This window comes from Carcharhinus amblyrhynchos, chromosome 3 (genome assembly GCF_965287045.1).
Source record: "Carcharhinus amblyrhynchos chromosome 3, sCarAmb.v2.hapA, whole genome shotgun sequence".
Lineage (NCBI taxonomy): Eukaryota > Metazoa > Chordata > Chondrichthyes > Carcharhiniformes > Carcharhinidae > Carcharhinus > Carcharhinus amblyrhynchos.
The window spans coordinates 111,844,120-111,865,071 of record NC_137326.1 but is presented as its reverse complement, the minus strand read 5'-3'; the positions used below and the strand labels follow the sequence as shown (position 1 = coordinate 111,865,071).

The 20,952-nt window shown below is 42.1% G+C and overlaps 1 protein-coding gene across 3 annotated transcripts in view; it reads left to right on the top strand.

The window, feature by feature from the left end:
• Positions 1 to 20,952, top strand: part of atp11b (ATPase phospholipid transporting 11B) — a 165,331-nt gene that overhangs the window by 65,642 nt on the left and 78,737 nt on the right. For all 3 annotated transcript variants that reach the window (XM_080185740.1, XM_080185739.1, XM_080185741.1), the window contains exons 15-19: positions 3,186 to 3,254; positions 3,918 to 3,991; positions 6,728 to 6,831; positions 9,161 to 9,342; positions 18,735 to 18,938. In XM_080185740.1, coding sequence (XP_080041866.1) covers positions 3,186 to 3,254; positions 3,918 to 3,991; positions 6,728 to 6,831; positions 9,161 to 9,342; positions 18,735 to 18,938 — 633 coding nt within the window. The remainder of the gene's footprint in view (positions 1 to 3,185; positions 3,255 to 3,917; positions 3,992 to 6,727; positions 6,832 to 9,160; positions 9,343 to 18,734; positions 18,939 to 20,952) is intronic.

The window sequence follows — 20,952 nt, the reverse complement described above, 5'->3', positions numbered from 1 at the left end:
CTATAAAAATAGAAAATGGACAAAAAAGGCTCTGTATCTGTGCATAGCATTCAAAACAAAACAGATGAAATAATAATGCCAATAGAAATAAATAAATGCAGTCAGCTAACCATTACAGAGATATGACTGCTTGATGACATGGATTAGGACCTGAATATTGAAGGATACATTACATTTAGGAAAAACAGGAAGATAGTCATGGTGGAGGATGGATGGCTCTGTTAAGTAATGATTGTCAATAGTACAATAGAGGGGGATAATCAAAGTCAGAAAACCAGGACTTAGAAGCAATTTAGGAGAGATGAGAAATGATAAAGGCAAGAAGTCATTTGTGAGAATGGTGCACAGACTCCTTTAACATTACCAACATGGTAGGGCAGGGAACAAGAGAAGAAATAATAGGAGCTTGTCAGAAAGTTCGACTTTAATCTATGTATAGACTGGAAAAATCAGATGGGAAAAGAGAGGCTAGACAAGGAATGCATCAAATGTTTTCAAGATAATTCCTTAGAACAACATGTTGTGGCACTAACCAGAGAGCAGGCTATAGTAGACCTAGTGTCCTGCAATGAGATAGGCTTAATTAGTAACTGCATCGTGAAAGTGCTCCTTGGTAGCAGCAATCATAATATGATTGACTTTTACATTCAGTTTGAGGGGGAAAAAAAATAGTGAACCCAAGCCTAGTATGTTAAGTTTAAATAGGGAAGTTTTGAGTGCATGGAAACTTAGCTAGCCAAAGTGACCTGGCAAATGTCAACAGGACAATTTGCTACCTTTTCCTCCTTTGCTGTGGCTGTTGAGGATGCACCTAGATGTAGTGGCAGAGTAGGAAAGGTTAAGTTGTAGTTGCACAGCCTGGGCACAGGTGTTAGTCACTTGTACATAGCATTCATTTCTATAAATAAACTCCCACTAATTTCACCCTTTCCATGGCTCCTTGTTCTGAAGAGCTGTGTTGCTGTCATTCTGAAGTGCCAACCTGATTCCTGCACAAGGTAAAGTCAGGTTGCTCAGTCCAGGGCTGCTTTCCTGTGCTTTGTGCAAGCTTCTCAGCACATTGATAGTGTTCCTTCACAGTGCCTAAATACACCAGTCTTGTTTGTATCTCATAGGGAATGAAGGTGTCTCCAACAATGTACATTCCAGTCATTCACCATATATACTCTGTTCACCTTTTGAGGCTCCCCCATCCCATCTACTGCTGCCTTTGGTGAAATTGTTCCCCAAAGGGTACAGATAATGAAGGATGCCGTAGGATCAGGAGAGGTTAAGCTTTCCCTGTTGCATTGCCAGAATATGACCCTAGTCATTAAGAGCAAACAAGCTGCCATCAGCCTGAGAGGAATCAGAACATTCACAGAAGCTCTGTGAGGATCTATTCACTGTCCCCAATGCAAGTTGCTGTCATCCTCCCCCAATGTAAGGGCTATGGAACTGCTGCGTCTCATGACAGTAGCCTTATAGAGGGTGTGTACTGCAATCTGTCAGACGAGTGCAGTGCTCACCGATGCCATGTGAAGATAATGAGGTTCCCTCGTCATCCTCCGTGAATCTTGATCAATCCCCTTGGCCGCCCTCCAACCTGATCCCTATTGACTCCTCCCTTTCTCCCTGACGACCCCTGTAGTTCCTGCTCCCTGAAGATGTTGAGCCACTCCACAAGCACTGTGCTCACTTCTAAGCTTTCCCTCAGAGACCTGTTCACCAGGTTTGCACATTTTGAAGCCAGTCGTGCTTTGTGTTGTTTTGACATTGTGCTGCTGTGGGTGGATTTTTTGAAGTGGGGATATGATTCCGGCATATGGGCCTGATAATGATATGCTAATATATTACAATAGGATTCCTGATATTGAACAGTGGGAAACATGACCCGCGATTGACAGGGAGAGCGAATGGTCCCTTCCTGCTTTTACATCGACGTCAAACACACCTGTGGCCTTCTCACGATATTTTCTGCTCTTGTTGCCAAACCTGCCCAATGTGAATGGGAGCGGAAAACCATGACCTATATTTAACCAATTTATTGGAATTCTTCAAAAAAATAACGTGTAGTGCGTGTAGGGAAACTGGTGGATGTATTTAAAACTCTGGAAAGCATCTGGGGAGGTGCCACCTCAGATGTTATTGTGGAAAATAAAAAAATAAAGTATAACATAGGAAAATGTGAAATTGTTCATTTTGGCAGGAAGAATAAAAGTAAACGTTATCTAAATAGTGAGTGATTGCAGAATTGAGATGAATGAATTGCAAAAGGTTAGTATGCCAATACAGTAAGTAATTAATTAGGAAAGCTAATAGAACGTTATTCCTTATTGCAAGGGGAATTAATTACAAAAGTAGAAAGATTATGCTTCAGTTATACAGGGCATTGGTGAGCCCACATCTGGAGTACTGCATACAATATTTGTCTCTTTGCTATAAGAAGGTTGTTAATGCGTTAGAGAAAATTTACTAGGCTAATACGTGGATTGGGCAGGTTGTCTTATGAGGCAAGGTTGGACAGGCTAGGCTTGTATCTGCTGGAGATTAGAAGAGAAGAGGCAACCTGATTGGAACCTGGAAAGATCTTGACGGTGGATGTTGAAAGAATGTTTTCTCCTTTTGGAGAAACTAGATCTAGGGAGTCACTGTTACCCGTTTAAGGCAGAGATGAGGATTGTGAGCCTTTGGAACTCTTTCTCAAAAGGCAGTGGAAATAGGGCCTTTGAATATTTTTGAGGCTGAACTAGATAGACTGATGAGCAATGGATGAAAAATTACTGGAAAAGGTAAGAATGTGCAATTGAGGTTATAATCAGATCAGCCATGACCCTATTGGATGGCAGAGCAGGCTCTTGGGACCAAGTGGCCTACCGCTCATAATTTGTACATTGCGTGTGATGGAAAATGCAACAATAAAGAATTAGTTCATCTATTGCCACCTGTTATGATTTGAGTGATCTTTAAGTACTTAATTCATCAGCTGTTTCCATGGGCAAGCCTGGAATTTCCTTTTGAACCAATGATTAATCTGGTGCAGCACAAATTTAAAATATTAGACCTCCTTTGGCTGAGCAACAAAACTTGCATATCTCTTTACAAAATGAATCCATAGTAAAGCTTTTCACAGGCCAATTTGTTGGATTGCGTCATAATGCTTTTTGTTTTGACAATTAATTTTAGATTTGTTTTCCTCCATGCAGGCTTGGGGTGACGTTTGCAGGATCCGCTGAGAACAGTATCTTGCTTAACGTCTTTGGAAAGAATGAAAGGTAACCACATTGTGTGCCTGGTCTTGTGGAAGGGAATAATTGCAACAACTTTAAATTTGGGCCTTTAAAAGAAAGCCAGAAATAGTTTTTTCTCTTTCTTTCTGATTTTCCTTTCCCCCTTGGGTCTTGATTATGCAGCCATGCATTGAGTTATGATTCCACTGATGTCACCTTCTTTCTGCTGTCCTGTTCAGTTGGCCATTCTTCACGTGTAAGTCAGGGTACTGAGCCTCAGGTGGCTTTTGGGGTTCTCCTACCCATCACTGTTGTTTGATGATGTAGTTAAGTGCACACTTGCAATGCAGCCATAGTGTTGGTGCTAAGCAATTGCACTTGCATCAGTGTTGCACTTGCAGTGTATATGCAACCTGAGTATTGGTCATAATTACTAGACCAAGACACATGAAGTCATTCATGAATACTGTATGTTGTATGGTTTCTGCTGTTTTCCGTGTTTGTGTTACAGCATCTCGGCAAGTTATTTAGTCTCCGTGACTGAAATGAAGTTAATGTATTGGGTTATATGCCACATGGTTGACATGACATTAAAAACAACACAGATACTGAAAAATACAGGTCTCAGATATAATTGTAACACTAGTTATCAGTTTAAAAGCTTCTTTGGATGCATACAACTTTATTTTTTTTCTTCCTTTTCTACAGATACGAGCTTCTACAGGTTTTAGAATTTGATGCAGATCGCAGACGAATGAGTGTAATTGTTAAAACACCAGAAGGTATATTAATAAACACATCCTAACCCAACAAGAACTTAAGATAACACGATTCACATTTATTAAAAGTAGGTTTACATTAATACTGCAATGTAGGTACTGTGAAAGTCCCCTAGCCGCCACACTCTGCTGCCTGTTCAGGTGCACTGAGGGAGAATTTAGGATGGCCAATACATCTAACAACCAGTCTTTTGGACTGTGGAAGGAAACCAGAGAATCCAGAGGAAATGCATGCAGACACGGAGAGAGCATGCAGATTCTGCACAGACAGTGACCTGAACTGGGGATCAAACCCAGGTCCTAGACGGGTGAGGCAGCAGTGCTGACCATTGAGCCACCATGTCACTGGTGCCACATTTATAATGTATAACAAATGTGTGCACATAAAAGCTTAAAATATAAAAATTAACTTTACATTAGTTAACAGACAAGTAGAAGAAACAATCTAATACAAGTGATGAATTGTACATAAAACAACAAAAAGTGTGATCGATGAAGGAGGGCTGTTGATGAATTAGCCAGCTATGCAGTAGGAACTGCCAGCACTAACATGGCACTGAATTTAAAAAGCACCTTTTGATAAAAATGATTTTTTTCTCCCAGTCAGTTTAGAAACTATGCAAACACTTAAGCATCAGATGTTATGAATTTTGGTCTGGCAATCTACTTCATAATTTTCAAAATATATTTGTGATTGGAAAAAACATATTTTGCTACTGTTAAAGTTATAGGCCAGAATCTTACATTGCTCGGGCAGGCACACACCCAATCCAAAAGCATGTGAAATCATACAAGTAGACAGCAGACATGCGGCTTGATATCATTGCACACTTGAGCAATATTTCGGTGGGCAGAGACATTTGAGAGTTGGAAATGTGCCCAACAACATTCGGCACGTTGGCAAATTGGTTAGCGCTGCTCTTTTACAGCAAGAAGTCTCAACACCAGGTCAAAGTCCAACAGGCTTATTTGATAGCAAATGACACTAGCTTTTGGAGTGCTGCTCCTTCGTTACATGAGTGGGGCCAGCGATCCGGGTTCAGTTCCAGCCTCAGGTCACTGTCTGTGTGGACTTTGCGTTTTCTCCCACATCAAAGATGTGCAGGTTAGGTGGATTGGCCATGTTAAATTGCCCCTTAGTGTCAAGGGGATTAGCGGGGTAAATATATGGGGTTACAGGGATAGGGCCTGGGTGGGATTGTTGTCGGTGCTGGCTTGACGGGCTGAATGGCCTCCTCCTGCACTGTAGGGATTCTCTGAATCTATAACACTCAAGCAAGCAATATAGCGAATGAGGGGCTTGTGGAACACAATTTCATGTGGCCCATCTACTTTTACAGTTGTCAGGTGGGCCAATTGATCAATCCAGAGCCAGATGAACTGTTCAGGCTGTAATAAAATTTAAATAGCCATCCGAGGACCACAGTTTGTTTAAGTGTGATGTCTAGACAAAATTTATATAGTTTGTCCATTGCTGTTTATTTTATACAGCTCCCTGAGACAGTTCCTCAGCAGTCATGCCCCTAAGGGAACACAATGGAAGCACCAGCCCACATACACTTTTCTCAGCACTCACACTTTCTTCAATGCATTTATGAAATGTTGGTGTGGCTGGCTAGGCCAGCATTTATTTCCCGTCCCTAATGGCCCTTGAGAAGGTGATGGTGAGCTGCTACATTCCCTGAAGTGCAGGCACACACTCAATGCTGCTGGGAAGGGAGTTCTAGGACTTTGACCTTGCAATAGTGAAGGAATGGCAATATATTTCCAAATCAGGATAGTGACTGACTTGAGGGAAGCATTAGATGGTGGTGTTCCCATGTATTGATTACTCTTGTCCTTCTAGATGATAGTGATCGTGGGTTTGGAAAGTGCCGTCTAAGGAACCTTGATGTGTTCCTGCAGTGCATCTTGTAGATGGTACACATATCTGCCAATGTATTGGTGGTAGAGGGATTGAATGTTTATGCAGGCTGCATTGTCCTGGATGCTGTACAGCTTCTTGAGTGTTGTTGGAGCTAAACTCATCCGGGCAAGTGGAAAGTATTCCATTACACACCTGACTTGTGCCTTGTAGATGGTGGACAGACTCTGGGGAGTCAGGAGGTGAGTTACTTGATGTAGGATTTCTACAGTTTGACCTGTGCTGGTCCAGTTCAGTTTCTGGTCAATAGTAACCCCCAGGGTGTTGATAGTGGGGGATTCAGTGATGGTATTGCCATTGACTATCAAGGGGTGATGGTTAGATCCCCTCTTGTTGGAGATGATCATTGCCTGGCATTTATAAGGCGTGAATGTTACTTGCACCTAGCCCATGCCTGGATATTATCCAGATTTTGCTACATTTGGACAAGATCTGTTTCAATATATGAGGAGTCATGAATGGTGCTGAACGTTGTGCAGTCATCTGTGAACATCCCCATTTCTGACCTAATGATGGAAGGAAGGTAATTAACGAAAACAGTTGAGGATGTCTGGGCCTCCCGGCAACACTACGCTTTTCACAGGATGGTTTTTAATTGGCCAGGTAGTGTGAAATTGCGCTGTGGAGTTGATTACAGCTGTCAAAAAATCCAGGGTGGAAAGTTGTTTGTGGAGCAATAAATTCTTTTACATGCTTTGAATATTGTAATGAATGAAAAAATACTTTTTCAACTAATTTAGTTGTAAGTAATGTTTCTTTTTTAGATGTAAATGTTTCTTTAATCGTTGAGGATTCATAATATATGATTGTTTCAGGAGAGACATTGATGTTGACTAAAGGAGCAGAATCTTCAATCCTCCCATTAGCCATATCTGGGGAAATATCTACAATTAGCGCACACGTGGATGAACTTGCTATGGTAAGTGAACAACTGTAGATCATGTTTTGTAGGAAGACCGACAGAGCTGTTAGGGGAGGGAGTTCCCAGGATTTTGACCCAGATACAGTGAAGGAATGGAGATATGTTGAGTATCTGATACCCAATGAATCGAAATCCCTTCTTCCCATACCACTCTTTGAGCCTCTTATTTAATTCCTTAATCTGCCTGACCCTATGCCAATTGGCACATTGCACAAAATGGTCACCAGGTATGTGGGCAGTCTCAGTTTTTCCATCGTCTACACCCATGGACTATGCCACCCTGCTGATGTCCAAGGCCTGTTTCTTCACAGCTGCCAGTGTGTTAACAACTGCAGGTCTACCATGGTCCTATGGCTTTTGCTGAAGTTATTCTATCTTTACTCCAGTCATAATTCTGTTTTCTCTCAGTACTGAAGTGATTTTTTTTTATTTATTAGTGTCACAAGTAGGCTTATATTAACACTGTAATGAAGTTACTATGAAAATCCCCTAGTCATCACACTCTGGTGCCTGTTCGGATACACTGATGGAGAATTTAACATGGCCAATGCACCTAACCAACACATTTTTTTGGACTGTGGAAAGAAACTGGGGCCCCCAGAGGAAACCCACACAGAGAGCAAACATGCGGACTGACAGACAGTGACTCAAGCCGGGAATCGAACCCAGGTCCCTGGCGCTGTGAGGTAGCAGCGCTAATCACTGTGCCACCATGCCACCCAGTGGGCAGGATGGATTGAGAACATTCTTGGGGAATTATTTGTAAAGCATGGGCGTGAGAAATAAGTAAGGTGAGGGTGTGTGGAAGTATTGGCATGGAATTGTGTTTGGAGAGATAGGACTGAGTGGAGCTGAAAGACATTGTTATCCTGAGCAGTATTATGCAGGACAATGCTCTAAATCGGAATGAAGTGTTTAGCACCTTAAGTGTTCTGCCATTGCCTTTCCTGCCTTTATTAGATTACTAAATCTTTTGTGCATCGAGGCACTGCTCCCATCTGCAAGTGACCACACTCCTGCTGCTCATTACTTTAATGATCTCCAACCATACCCATTTCCTTTTGACTGGCTGGCTTCTTCTGTCCGTTGGAGGCAGCACATCGTCTTTGTACCTCACTGCCTCGAGCATGAGCTCCAAAGAAGAGGCAAATAATTGGGAGACGGTCTTCCAATGTCTCCCCTTCCTTTTATTCTATTTGCTGCGGCCTTTCTGATTCTCCCTGGGACCCTTTAAAAATCACATCGTCATGTCCTCATCTGACACTAGTTAAAGCTGCAAACAGGACCCTGAGCACCATGGCTGAATAAAATTGAAATCCATGTTTAGGGTCTGAAAATGTAGAAACCCAAAAGTCTGTCAGTGATTCTATACTTCTCCAAAGTACAATCAATAAGCACTCTTACATTGTTAGTCTTATAGTAGAAGCCCTTGGAAAAAGTTGCACCTTATTGAACGAAGTACAATGGGGTTTTTGACCATGTACTAACTTCATAATTACTTTATTTTATAGTTTTCCTTACCCTTTTTAGAACAGAGTATTGTTTGCCTTCATTTTAGTTTCTATTTTAATTCAACCACTATCATTTATTTCACTATTTGAAAATTTAAATTTAAATATGAAGACTTAAGTGCTTTTAACTCCCTGGTTTGCTGTGTTTGGATACTTCAATATGCTTGACGTCTTACTGAAATTGCTACTGTACACCAAGAAACCCCTTTAACAAGGCATGAGGATTAACCTGCCATCAGGAAAAGGGAAATCTGCACCACAGAGATCATTGAATCTTTATGGGCAACCTTTTGAAGTTGATGGCAAGCACTGTTGCTTTGCTGTTGTCCGCAAAGACTAGCCTATGCTAAGGTATGGGACATTACTGTGCACAGTTGAATGCTGCTTCTCCCTACATAACAATGACTATAATATAGGGAGGTAGTGGCCAGAAACTCAGCTAATGTTTTGGGTGCCCAAGTTCCCACCGCAGTAGATGGTGGAATTTGAAGTCAACTAAAACAAATCTGAAATTTCATGGATGACCATGAAAAATACATCTGGTTCACTAATATTCTTCGGGCAACAAAGTCTATTGTCCTTACCTGGTCTGGCCTGCAATTATCTCCAGAACCACAGCAATGTGTTTGACACTCAACTGCCCTTGGGCAACCATGGATGGGCAATAAATGCCAGCCAACCAGCGACACCCATGTCCCATGAATTAGTAAAAAAAAATCCAAAACGTAAGTACCTCATTTGCTATGCAATGTTTTCTGAACACACTTAGGATACACAAGATGCTATAGAAATCACAGATTTTGCATTTTTTTTAGAAAGGACTGCGAACGCTCTGCGTAGCACGCAAGTATTTAAGCAATAAAGATTACGCGGGAATAGCATCTCGACTGTATGAAGCCAGGACATCTCTGCACCACCGAGAACAAGAAGTAGCAAATGTTTTCAACTTTATTGAGAGAGACCTGCACCTGGTGGGAGTTTCTGGCGTTGAAGACAAGTATGTTTATGCTTTGTCATTATTGTTACTCCAGTTAGATATTTATGAATTCTCTCATTTTGCCATGAAGTTATAAATTGTGTGACTAAGTTAATATGAAAAGACTAATGTAATGAAATAACTATGGAGAACTGTAATCTGCAGAATTAAATTTTTATGCTGTGGATACTTCTGATTGATCGAGAAGGCGGAAACTATTTTGTTTCTTTTTTGAAGCTGTCCGCCATCTCTCTTTTGATGCATCTTGTAATTTATAATGACAATATGGCTGTCTTTTTTAAGCTAGTTTCAGTGTAGTCTCTGAAATATATTGTAACCAATATGCATTTTTATCAATCCAATTATTTGTTTTATTGCAATTCAAGAATGTATAATGGCTTTCTCGTTCTTTTGGTGTATTTAATCTTAAACTGGAAATGAACGCAGTTCTATTTATCCTCAGTCAAATTGCATTACTGGAATTCAGAGGTTATTTTTGAATTGAAATTCAAGTTTGTACATTGTGTGTTTTCCTTATCATCAACCATGCTGCATGTGTAAATGTGAAGGTAAGGAACACATCAGGAAGTGGTGGCTGTCAGAAAAGAAGTCAAGCTGCTACTGATACATCGCTAAAGAAAGGAGTGACATGTTTACCACCAGTTCCTAATGTGGATTCTGCTTTTTAAAACTCATTCAACTTCCATGTACAATCAGGAATTGCTATTAAGAATATTATACTGTTCAGGTGAGATGGCCTTTCCCCATCCTATAACACAGCATTGCTGAAGAGGCAAGTATTGTTTTCTTTTTCCTTTTTGAGGCCCATGTTTTCCTGTATTATTTTCAGTTACCCAATAGAATTTAGTCTCTTTCTAATCTTAAAGAACACAGCAATGATCCTTTTTAAAGTTTTAATGAACTATTTTTCGACAAAACTTGAGAGGCTCTGTTGACCAACCTAACTCTAGATTATGCCAAACTGCTAATTGGTGTTGGCTTCACATTTTTTATCAGACGCCATTGGCCTTTCTTGTGAGAGACACCCAGAATTATTCTGGATTTATTTCAAAAGTAGAACCTAATTGGCTTAATAAAATCATTTCTGGCATCCAGATAGTCCAAGTTTAACTTGCATAAGAGGATATTCAGTAGAACGAAGCATCTCCTGTTCCTAGGTACAAGCAAAAAATTGAGTGTGAATGAGAGAATTTACAGGATTGCTACATCATTTCAGTTGCGTTTTCATTAATTTCCATGACTGAAGGAAAGGTACAGCGTTCCTCAAAATTGCTTTTAATCATGCTGCAGATTAACCTTACCTTTAGATTTAGGTGCTGGCAATGATAAAATGACCAGTACATACCAGTCTTTTGACAGACGAGGCACTGCCACCGTTGATGCAGTCAATGTCCCCATTCAGTGTACTGGCTTCTCTCAAACAACTTACATCCACAGTGACCTCTCCACTTAATCTACACTGAATGGACTTTGACTCTGGTACTAGCTCAATGACACTAACAATTATTGACAAAGCAGATGTCAATGTCATTGGCCAAAGTGCTGATTAGAAACTTGTTAGACTTGGTTTCTTTAAGAATTGAGTTTCCTTTAGACGAAAATGTATTTTTTTCCAAACCTGTCCAGACCACGTTCCAGAGTACAGGAATCTAAACAAGGATGCTGATGGTTCGGGATGGATATTGGTATCTGTAATATGTATGTGTATAGGGTGACAAGGAAAGACTCATCCCAAGTAGAGTTGTTGAGATTAATGGTCTGTTCGGTGAGGCTCTAGTAAGGATGTAACAAGTCATACAGAGGAAATGTAGGTGTCAGCATGGTTCTTCAAATGCATGGCTTTTATCTGTTGGATATCCAACAATCATTTGTAACAATATTGCTGGTTGCCGTGAATAATTCCACATGGAATCTTTGCGTACTACTTGAATTGCTTCACGCATTCATCATATGATCAGTATAAATATGCAGGGTGATATGCCAATATTTCTTTTGCTAGAGTTTCTCCAAATTCATTTGGAGCCCACACAGCTATCATTTTTGCCTGAGATTGCGACTGGCAGATACTGTAATAGTACAGCATTTCACTTGATCCAATATTTACAATTTAGTATGTTTGATAAATGCTTAGCTTGACTCTGGCATTTTAACTTTTTGGGATAAAAGCTGAAGTAAAGTTTTTATCAACTCTTGAGCTTGTGAAACCTCTCGAGGACGACTGCTTTGCCAACCTTCAAAATAAACACCAAAGTCTAGTGATTGGTAGACCAGTCTTGTTTGACAAATGGATAAAGATTAAATTTCCATCTCTGCTTAAAATCATTCGTTTGCCAATTTCTGAAAATTATACTGATCAAGTTTTGTTAATCATCTAACATTTCCTGTCATGAAAGAAAGTACTACTTGGCTTTTGTGGCCAGGTCAACAAATAGGATGAAAGACCTTTATAAGTTAATGCAATTATGAAATATTTTAAATATTTATTATATTTAATTAATAACTTGATTCCTAAATAAGTCAGCAAACTAGATAGTTTTACTGTATCACTTTATATTATGTGCCAAAGCAGACCCTTCTAGAATGAAGCTCACTTAGTTTGTGTGCACTGGTCCCTCGATGGACCAATTTGTGCAGACTTCCTTCAAAGTCTCTTATTGCTACAGTGACTATACTTTGACTGTGAAGCACTTTGAGACTTAGTGGTCGTGAAAAGTGCTGTATAAATGCAAATCTGCCTTTTATTTCTAAGCTTGTTGCTTGGAATAGCTTGCATGCTGTCACAAATCATTTTTGTCCAGAAGGCTCAGTGAACCTTCAAGATGATCTGAAAATTCAGTTTCTCGGGGATGCTACTACTTTAAAAAAAAATTACCATATGTGCAGGATGAGCAAATAAAAAGGAAATTGTAGTTACTCGCTTTAGGTGAAGGCTTTCTCATTCTTTGAGCTTTACCCTCCACTTGTAAAGCACTCTCGTGGCCAACCCCAATTTTCCTTTTAACAGTTACTTATAACTGTAAAATGTTAGTGCTCTTGGTGGCCCTGCAAGTTTAATTGCTGCCTTTGCCAGACAGAGGAGTGAAGGCTTGTTTCAAACTGTTGCTGTGATACATAAGGGTTGGAGACGAGGTTACAAGACTCCCAGAACATGAAGTTCAATGACAGTGTTTCCTGGTAAGTTCCCCTGTGAGATAACAGCAAATCCTGATTGTGTGTAGATTTTGAACTTTGATCATACAATGATGAAGATTTTTCATCATAAGTCATCTATTCTTGTATTTTATTTTTAAATTGACATTAGTTGGACTAAACATTTGACAGTAAGTCAGATGACAATGATACTGCACATGAATGTTTGGGCGTTGGTACTGTTATGAGCTATATTTTGATTCCTTTAAAGTGAAACATTTTATTGAGGCATTTCTTAAGTTTTTAGCTGTCTAGTGATTTGACATAACATCTTTGATATATTTCAATATTTTGGCACCAATTATTGAAACCTGATCATACATCGTTGTTGTTGTTGTTGTTGTTCATCCATCGTCATTGATGAGGACCTCAACACCGTTAGTCATTTTGATGCTGGTTGCGCTATGCCTGAAGATGCCTGATCAGGCCAATTTGGGCATGGAATGCCCTAGCACACATTGGACAGACTTGTGTTGACACTGTAGTTGTTGCACTGGTGGCTCTGGACTTGCGCAGCTCGCGCTTAAGTTGTGCTTCAGCAATACACCTTGCTTCTTAAGCTTGACAGCCTTTGTGGATGAGGCAGTGCCAGGTAGGGCGGTTTTGTGCCAGTGTTTCCCAGGTGGTCGTGTCAATGTCAAGTGACTTCAGAGAGGCCTTGAGTGTGTCTTTGAAACGTTTATTCTGCCCTCCATGCGAGCGTCTTCCAGCTGAGTGTTCCCCAAAAAGGAGCTGCTTGGGAATGCGCTCGTCTGACATACAGATGACATGACCTGCCCACCTTGTCTGCGCTCTTATCAGCAGTGTGTGAACTGATGGTAGACTTGCTCTCAAGAGAACTTCAGTGTCTGGTACTTTGTCTTGCCAACGGATGCGTAATATTCTGCAAAGACAAGTCATGTGGAAATGATTGAGCTGTCTTACATGCCTTCGATACACAGTCCACATTTCACAGGCGTACAGGAGGGTAGTGAGTACCGCGGTGCTGTAAACCTTCAGTTTTGTAGCTGAGCAGATTCCTCAACGTTCCCATACAGTGGAGCGCAGTCTACTGAAAGCAGAACTTGCCTTTGCTATTCTGCAGTTAACTTCTGTTTCAATAGTCACTGTTCAGGAGAGGGTGCTGCCAAGATAAGTGAACTGACCCACTGCCTGTAGTTTCTGCCCTTTGATTGTGATTGTGGATTCTGTGTACGGTGCATGACTTTGGTCTTTTTAATGTTAATGGTGAGTCCAAAGTTGTCACAAGCTGTAGAAAATTTGTCTATATTGACTTGCATCTCTGGCTCTGAGCCAGCATACAGGGCACAGTCATCGGCATAGAGGAAATCTCTTCCACTTTGGTAATAGCTTGAAGTCTCCTCAGGTTGAAGAGCTTTCCATCCACTCTCTACTCTGAATGAGGCTGATTCCAGTAATACTGTCCTGGAAGGCATCATTCAGCATGGCAGTAAACATCATGCTGAGCTGCATGGGTGTGAGCACACAGCCCTGTTTGATGCCATTGGTGACTGGAAATGCCTCAGAGGATTTGCCGCCATCCAGTACTCTGGCCATCATGGAACTAGCATACCATCTGAATGAATTTGGGAGGGCAGCCGAACTTTGACATGATCCTCCACAGGCCTTGTTGGCTTACAGTATTGAAGGCTTTCACGAGGTCAACAAAGGTTGTGTAGAGCTAGCAATTCTGCTTCTGATACTTCTCCTGAAGTTGGCGCACAGCAAAAATCATGTCAGTAGTCCCACAACCTTTGCGGAAGCCACACTGTGACTCTGGAAGCAAGCCAAGGTCCAGATGAGTGACCAGACGATTTAGCAGGACTCTTGCAATGGTTTTTCCTGTGATGGAGAGCTGTGAGATTCCTCAGTGGTTGTCGCATACTTGCTGATTGCCCTTCCTCTTGTAGAGGTGTACGATGGAAGCATCTTTAAGTTCCTGAGGAATGGATCCTTGCTTCCAAAAGGACTGGAACAACTCAGTGAGCTTCGCAATAAGTGCAGGACCAGCAGCTTTATAGATCTCTGCAAGTATGGCATCTCCCCCTGGGGCTTAGCCACTGGAAAGCTGACTGACAGCTTTCGTGACTTTGGCTACTACCAGTGGATCATCCATGGTGCTGTTGGTATCAACCTGGGGAATCCTGTCTATTGCCTCATCATTAATAGATGACAGTCGGTTGAGGACAGCTTCAAAGTGTTTAGCCCATCTCTGCAGGATCTGAGCTCTCTCTGTAATGATAGTTGTACCATCTGTACTCAGGAGGGGGGGAACACTGCAGAGATTGAGGCCTGTAGAGAGTGTTGAGGGCTTCATAGAACGGTTTCAAGTCGTTTGAGCGCGTATCCCTGTATTTCATCTGCCTTGGCGCTCAGCCAGGCATCATGCAATTTACGCAGTTTATTCTGGACTGTCCTGCGAGCACTGGTAAAAGAATTTTTCTTGGCAGCTGAAGATGGGTCGTTCTGACAGGCCCGATGAAGATGGTGCTTTTCAAGAAGTAGGGCCTGTATCACCTCATCATTCTCATTGAACCAATCATGCTGCTTGTGGGTAGAGGGCCCAAGCATCTTCAGCACAGATGTATGGATAGCATTGCTGAAGTGTTCCCAGTCATCCTCAGCGCTGCCTGCAAGGTGTAGGTCAGCAAGCATGATTTCTGAGTTCAGCCAATGCTGAAGCTATGCTGGAGTTCTTTAGCTTGGCTGCATTGATTCTTTTCATAACCTTGCTTCCTTGTGGTTGTCTCTTGGGTCTGATGCGGAGCCTCATTTTGGAGACGATGAGCCTGTGATCTGTCCAGCAGTCAGCACTACACATGGCCTTGGTTTCTCTGACATCCTGCCTGTCTTTTCTCCTGACAATGACATAGTCAATAAGATGCCACTGCTTAGAGCGGGGGGTGCATCCCGGAGGTCTTGTTATGGGTAGGTAGATGGAAGGTTGTGTTGGTTATTACTTACGTGGAGAAAAACTGCAGCAGGCGACGGTGCAGAGGGACCTCGGGGTCCTTGTTCATGAGTCGCAAAAACCCAGCTTGCAGGTGCAGCAGGTGGTCAGGAAGGCGAATGGGATGCTGGCCTTCATAGCGAGGGGGATTGAATATAAAAGTAGGGAGGTCTTGCTGTGGCTGTATAGGGCATTGGTGAGGCCGCAGCTGGAGTACTGTGTGCAGTTTTGGGCGCCGTATTTACGCAAGGATATTTTGGCCTTGGAGGGAGTGCAGAGGAGGTTTACTAGGCTGATGCCGGAGTTGAGGGGGTTGAGCTATGAGGAGAGGCTGAATAAACTAGGCTTGTACTCGTTAGAGTTTAGAAGAATGAGGGGAGATCTCATTGAGACGTATAAGATGATGAATGGGATGGATAGGATAGAGGTGGAGAGACTCTTCCCGCTCAGAAAGGACAGTAGGACTAGGGGGCACAGCCTCAAGATAAAGGGGGAGCGGTTTAGAACGGAGTTGAGGAAGAACTTCTTCACTCAAAGGGTGGTAAATCTCTGGAATTCTCTGCCTGTTGAAGTGGTGGAGGCTACCTCGCTAAATATTTTTAAGGCGCGGGTTGATGGGTTTTTGATAGGCAAGGGGATTAAGGGTTATGGGGAGAGGGCGGGAATGTGGAACTGAGCCACGACAGATCAGCCATGATCTTATTGAATGGCGGGGCAGGCTCGAGGGGCCAGATGGCCTACTCCTGCTCCTATTTCTTATGTTCCTATGATGAGGAAGTCATGTGCTGCACAGGTCTTCAGTAAGAGTAGGCCATTACTGTTACACTTGCCCACTCCATGCCTCCCAATGACTCCCTGCCAGATTGCAGAGGCACACCCTATTCTTGCATTGAAATCGCCAAGCAAGATCAGCTTGTCAGTACTGCTCACTGGTGATAATTCTTCATAGAACTTGTCTTTCATCTCATCTAGTTCTTCATAGAACTTGTCTTTCATCTCGTCTAGTTCTTCATAGAACTTGTCTTTCATCTCGTCCACGTTGTTCATTGTGGGGGCATAGGCGCTGATCAGGGTGGCTTGACTTCTGTTCTGTAACGGAAGCTGTAATGTCATAAGCCAGCCGTCCACACCTTTGGGTAGACTATCAAGTTTCCGAACAGGGTGAGTCCTGATGGCGAATCCAACTCCAGCATCACGACGCTCATCGCTGCCACAACCACTCCAGAAAAAGGTGTATCCACCTCCAGTTTCAGTCACTGACCTATGTTGGCAAGACGAGTTTCACTCAGGGCTGCAATGTCAGTGTTGTATCTTGCAAGCTCTCTGGCAAGTAAGGCTGTTCTTCTCTCTGGTCTGTCTGCTGTAGGGTTGTCCAAAAGTATGCGCATGTTCCAAGTGCTAATGATGAGAGGTGTCACCTTGTGTGTTTTGTTTGTTCGACGGCAAGATGGGATCCCCGCCAGTGGCGGTAAACTGACCATGGTGTAGTGAAGCAGGCAATGTTTAGGGCACCTTCTCTAGCCCCTTCCTCATTCTACAGAGGTGAGCAGTGCGTTCCTGAAGAGGACTGCTCAGTCACCCAGGTAGACGCTGAGTTTCACTGCTGCTTTGGTCAGCGGAAAACGACCATTAGACCTGAGCTGCCTGCGTGCACGTCCATGACTACAGCTCCTAGTGTATCCACACCTGCTTCGTTGCTCACCCATTGCCACAGGACTTCAAGGGTTGAACATGACATTGATGATGATGATGGTGTTGAAACTTGTGCCTGATTTGGATTAAAGTGAGGGAGAGTTGCACAGCGTCAGCCTCACTCTCTTCCCAATTCCCATCTAGATCCAGTGGCAAGACAAGAGTCAAGATGGCTGGAGGTGGGACTAGGCGCAGTGGATGACCAGGACGTCTTCTGTGTCTTGTCCTGCTCTTCGTGTTCCATGGAGCTTGCAGAGACTGCCTTCTTGACTGTTGGGCCTTCCAATGGTCACATCCACTCAATCCGCCGGACTGTCTTCACATGCTGGGATAGACAACTCCCTATCTCACCGAGGGTTGAGACCTGTCGGCTACCCTCACTTGGTTTAGCCGGCTTCTTGAGGCCGTTGCCCAGTGTGTGGCCGCTGTCGCATGCAAACAGCTATGGGGAGCCACAGGTGAAAACTGACTGCCAGGTAGGGACAAAAGATGGACAAACCGCCCTGAAAGGATGCGACGTGTTTCCCCCATCAAAGCTACTACCCCTCCCTGACGCCCCATTCATGCCTGCTGGTCACAACCACAGGCTTTACATCAATGTGTAAAGTATAATCATTTGAGAAAAATGTTCACCTCAATTTGAGGTTGAGTGTGTGTTCTTTTTGATACGGAACTTCTTAAATAAAAATGTTGATCACGCAGTTAACTTAATTGTTGATGAAACTGGCAGTGTATTTACTCAGAGTTCCAGTGAAAGGACTCTCAGGTATTTATTTCATCCATAGAGGATTCCTATTCTGTCACCCTTTCACCACGGTGTCCACCTGTCAATTAAATGAATCTGTATCTTTGCTTCAACCACTTTTCTTGACAACCTATCTCAGTTGTTCCACTGAGCAATACTTACTTATGTCTACCTTAAATATGGTTTTCATACATTGGAGCCTGTGCCCTTTTGACATGCTTTCCTGGCATATCAAGAAAATATTCTTTTATACATTCTCTTATCAGTTAGGAATCAAGTCCATTTGAGTTTTTTGAGGTAGAGATGACACAGTTTATCTAGGTGCTCTTTATACATCTTCAATGGCCAGTTCAGCTAATTTACCTGGAACTGCACTTTCTCAAGGGCCTTGGTCTTTAAACATTGAATTTTATCTCTTTTTAAAAACAAATGATCTGACAGCAGTCATTCATTAGAACTAACCTACTTAATGCACTTATGTCATTCCCAAAGCAACACAATTTGAACATAACTGACATGGAAAGCAGTAAAATTTTCACCTGCCCCATTTTCCTTCATGCAAAAAAATGATTCATTCTGGTCCTATTCTATAGTAATTAGCCTTCTAGTACGTTGGATAAATACTTCACAAGTATAAGTTCAAAACATGTTGTGCATGTTCCTATTGACTATGAAGTATCAAAGCTGAGCCCAAATCTGATCTGCTGTCCATCTAGTTGCATACTTTTGACGGTATTACTGATTAACTATTGGGTGAATTATACATATAAAGTGTTGCTTGCTGTAAGCATCTTAATGCCTTATTTCTTGTTTCAGATTGCAAGAAAATGTTCCAGAGACAATAGAAGCTCTTAAATTGGCAGGGATCAAAGTATGGGTCCTTACAGGAGATAAACAAGAAACTGCAATTAGCGTGAGTTTATCAAGCGGACATTTTCACAGGACAATGAATATTTTGGAACTTACTAATCAGAAATCAGACAGCGAATGTGTTGAGCAGCTCGAAATACTTGATAGAAGGTAATCATGTTTACGTTCTGTACTCTGTTGAATCAGTGCTGCATAATTCTTCTATATTTATGATTGTGCAGTCAATTAATTCTAGTAAAACCATGCATCAATAATTAAATGTACATTTTAAGTTTCAATGGCAGTTACATTTACAATGTATACTAGTTTTGTTTTCAAATCCTCTGTCCTTCAGTAACAACTTGCATATATAGAACATCATTAAGATAGAAGACTTAGCCAAGGCACTTCACAGAGTCATAATCACACAAAAATCACCCCCCAATCGAAAGAAAGAAGGTAAACAAAGAGCACTGGAAGGAAAGGGAGGCTATGAAGAAATTTGGATACAAACATGAGAAATTTAAATATGAAGTATTGAGTGACTGGGGGTTAATTTAGGTCACTGAGGAGGGGTGAGTGGATGGTGAAGGATAAGGTTGCAGAATTTTGGTAGTGTAATGTCCTAACTATGTTAGAGATTGCAAGTTTGAAGCAAAAAAAATGTAGTTTGCACACGCAAATTCAAAGTAACACTCAGGTTTATTGAAGAGATATTCTCTGCACTGTTCAGAATATAAATTGAAACTACAACACCAGCCTGTGGACATAGGTTCAATTCCCGGCTTGGTCATTGGCTGTGTGGAGTTTGTACATTCTCCCTGTCTCTGCATGGGTTTCCTCCGAATGCTCTGGTTTCCTCCCACACGCCAAAGATCAGTGATATGCGGGTTAGATTGATTGGCCATGCTTAATTGCCCCTTACTGTCATGGGGATTAGCAGGGTAAATACGTGGGGTTATGGGGATTGTTGTCAGTGTAGTCTCAGTGGACCAAATGGCCTTTTTTACTGTAGTGATTCTATGATTCAATCTCAGCTATCAATAACGTGACCCAAATACTGGACTGATGTTTGGAAAAAGTCACAGTTTTCATTCTTGACGTGCAAAGTGGTTTAACAAGGTAGTTAACCATTGACCATGTGCTTAAAGACGTTCCAACGTCACTTCTAATTATTCAAGTGTTCTTTTTCACTGGACCCTGTAATTAGAATATCATCCAGGCAACATTGTACACCAGAGAAGACCACTTAAAATCCATTGATCTTTGGAATATGGCTGGTGTGGATGCTATTCCAAAAGGCAATTTTTTATTACAAAACAGACCTTTATGATTCACCCCTACCATCTCCTATTGGGGTTTCTCCTGCCATCATGGGACCGTTCTCCCAAGGTCTGACCCACCCTCATAATCCGATCCATTTACCTGAGACACTTCTTCCTGGCCTGGTAATTTCAATGGAACCTTTAACTTACCTGGCAGTTAGTGCCATAAAAAAGGGGGCATGTCTTCCTTCAATCCAACGAAGCTGAACTGCAACAATGGGCAGAAACCTGATTGTGGAGGTTCCAACAAGTAACTGCAAGAAAAGTGGACATGAAGCTGGGGAGGGAGCAGCATGTTGCAAATACTTCGGAGGGAGGGAGTTTGGATGTTAGGTTTGTTGGGAAAGGGACTGAGGGCGATTTTTCTTTGGAGAGATGTGATAATGGTTTTGAAAAGAAGGGGAACAATATCTGGGAAGAAATACATTTGCAATATTGGCGAGCAAGTTGGATCAGCAGCAGTTTAGTGGGAATGCATTCAGGAGAGCAATGGTGGACCTTGTGGAAATGATGAGTTTAGAGAGAGAACGAGAGCCGATAGAAAAGAAACTACCAAAATGTGGTGAGGGTATTGCAGGGGTAAATGGGAGAAGTTTTGGCTTGATGGGTAAAACAAAGGTAGGGATTCTGGAGAAGTGGCTGGATGGTTAGTCTCAATCTTGCTGACAAAGTACCCTAACACTTGGTTGTTGGAGGGCATTGGAAGTTTAGACGAAGTGGTTTAACAAGGTAGTTGGTGATGGAAAATAGAGGCCAGGGATTATCTTTCCTATTTTGGGTGAGCTTGAAGCAGTGGACAGTTTTCGCAAGCCAGACTAAAACTTGGTGACGCTTGGTGTGATGAGCCAGTTCTGAAGATT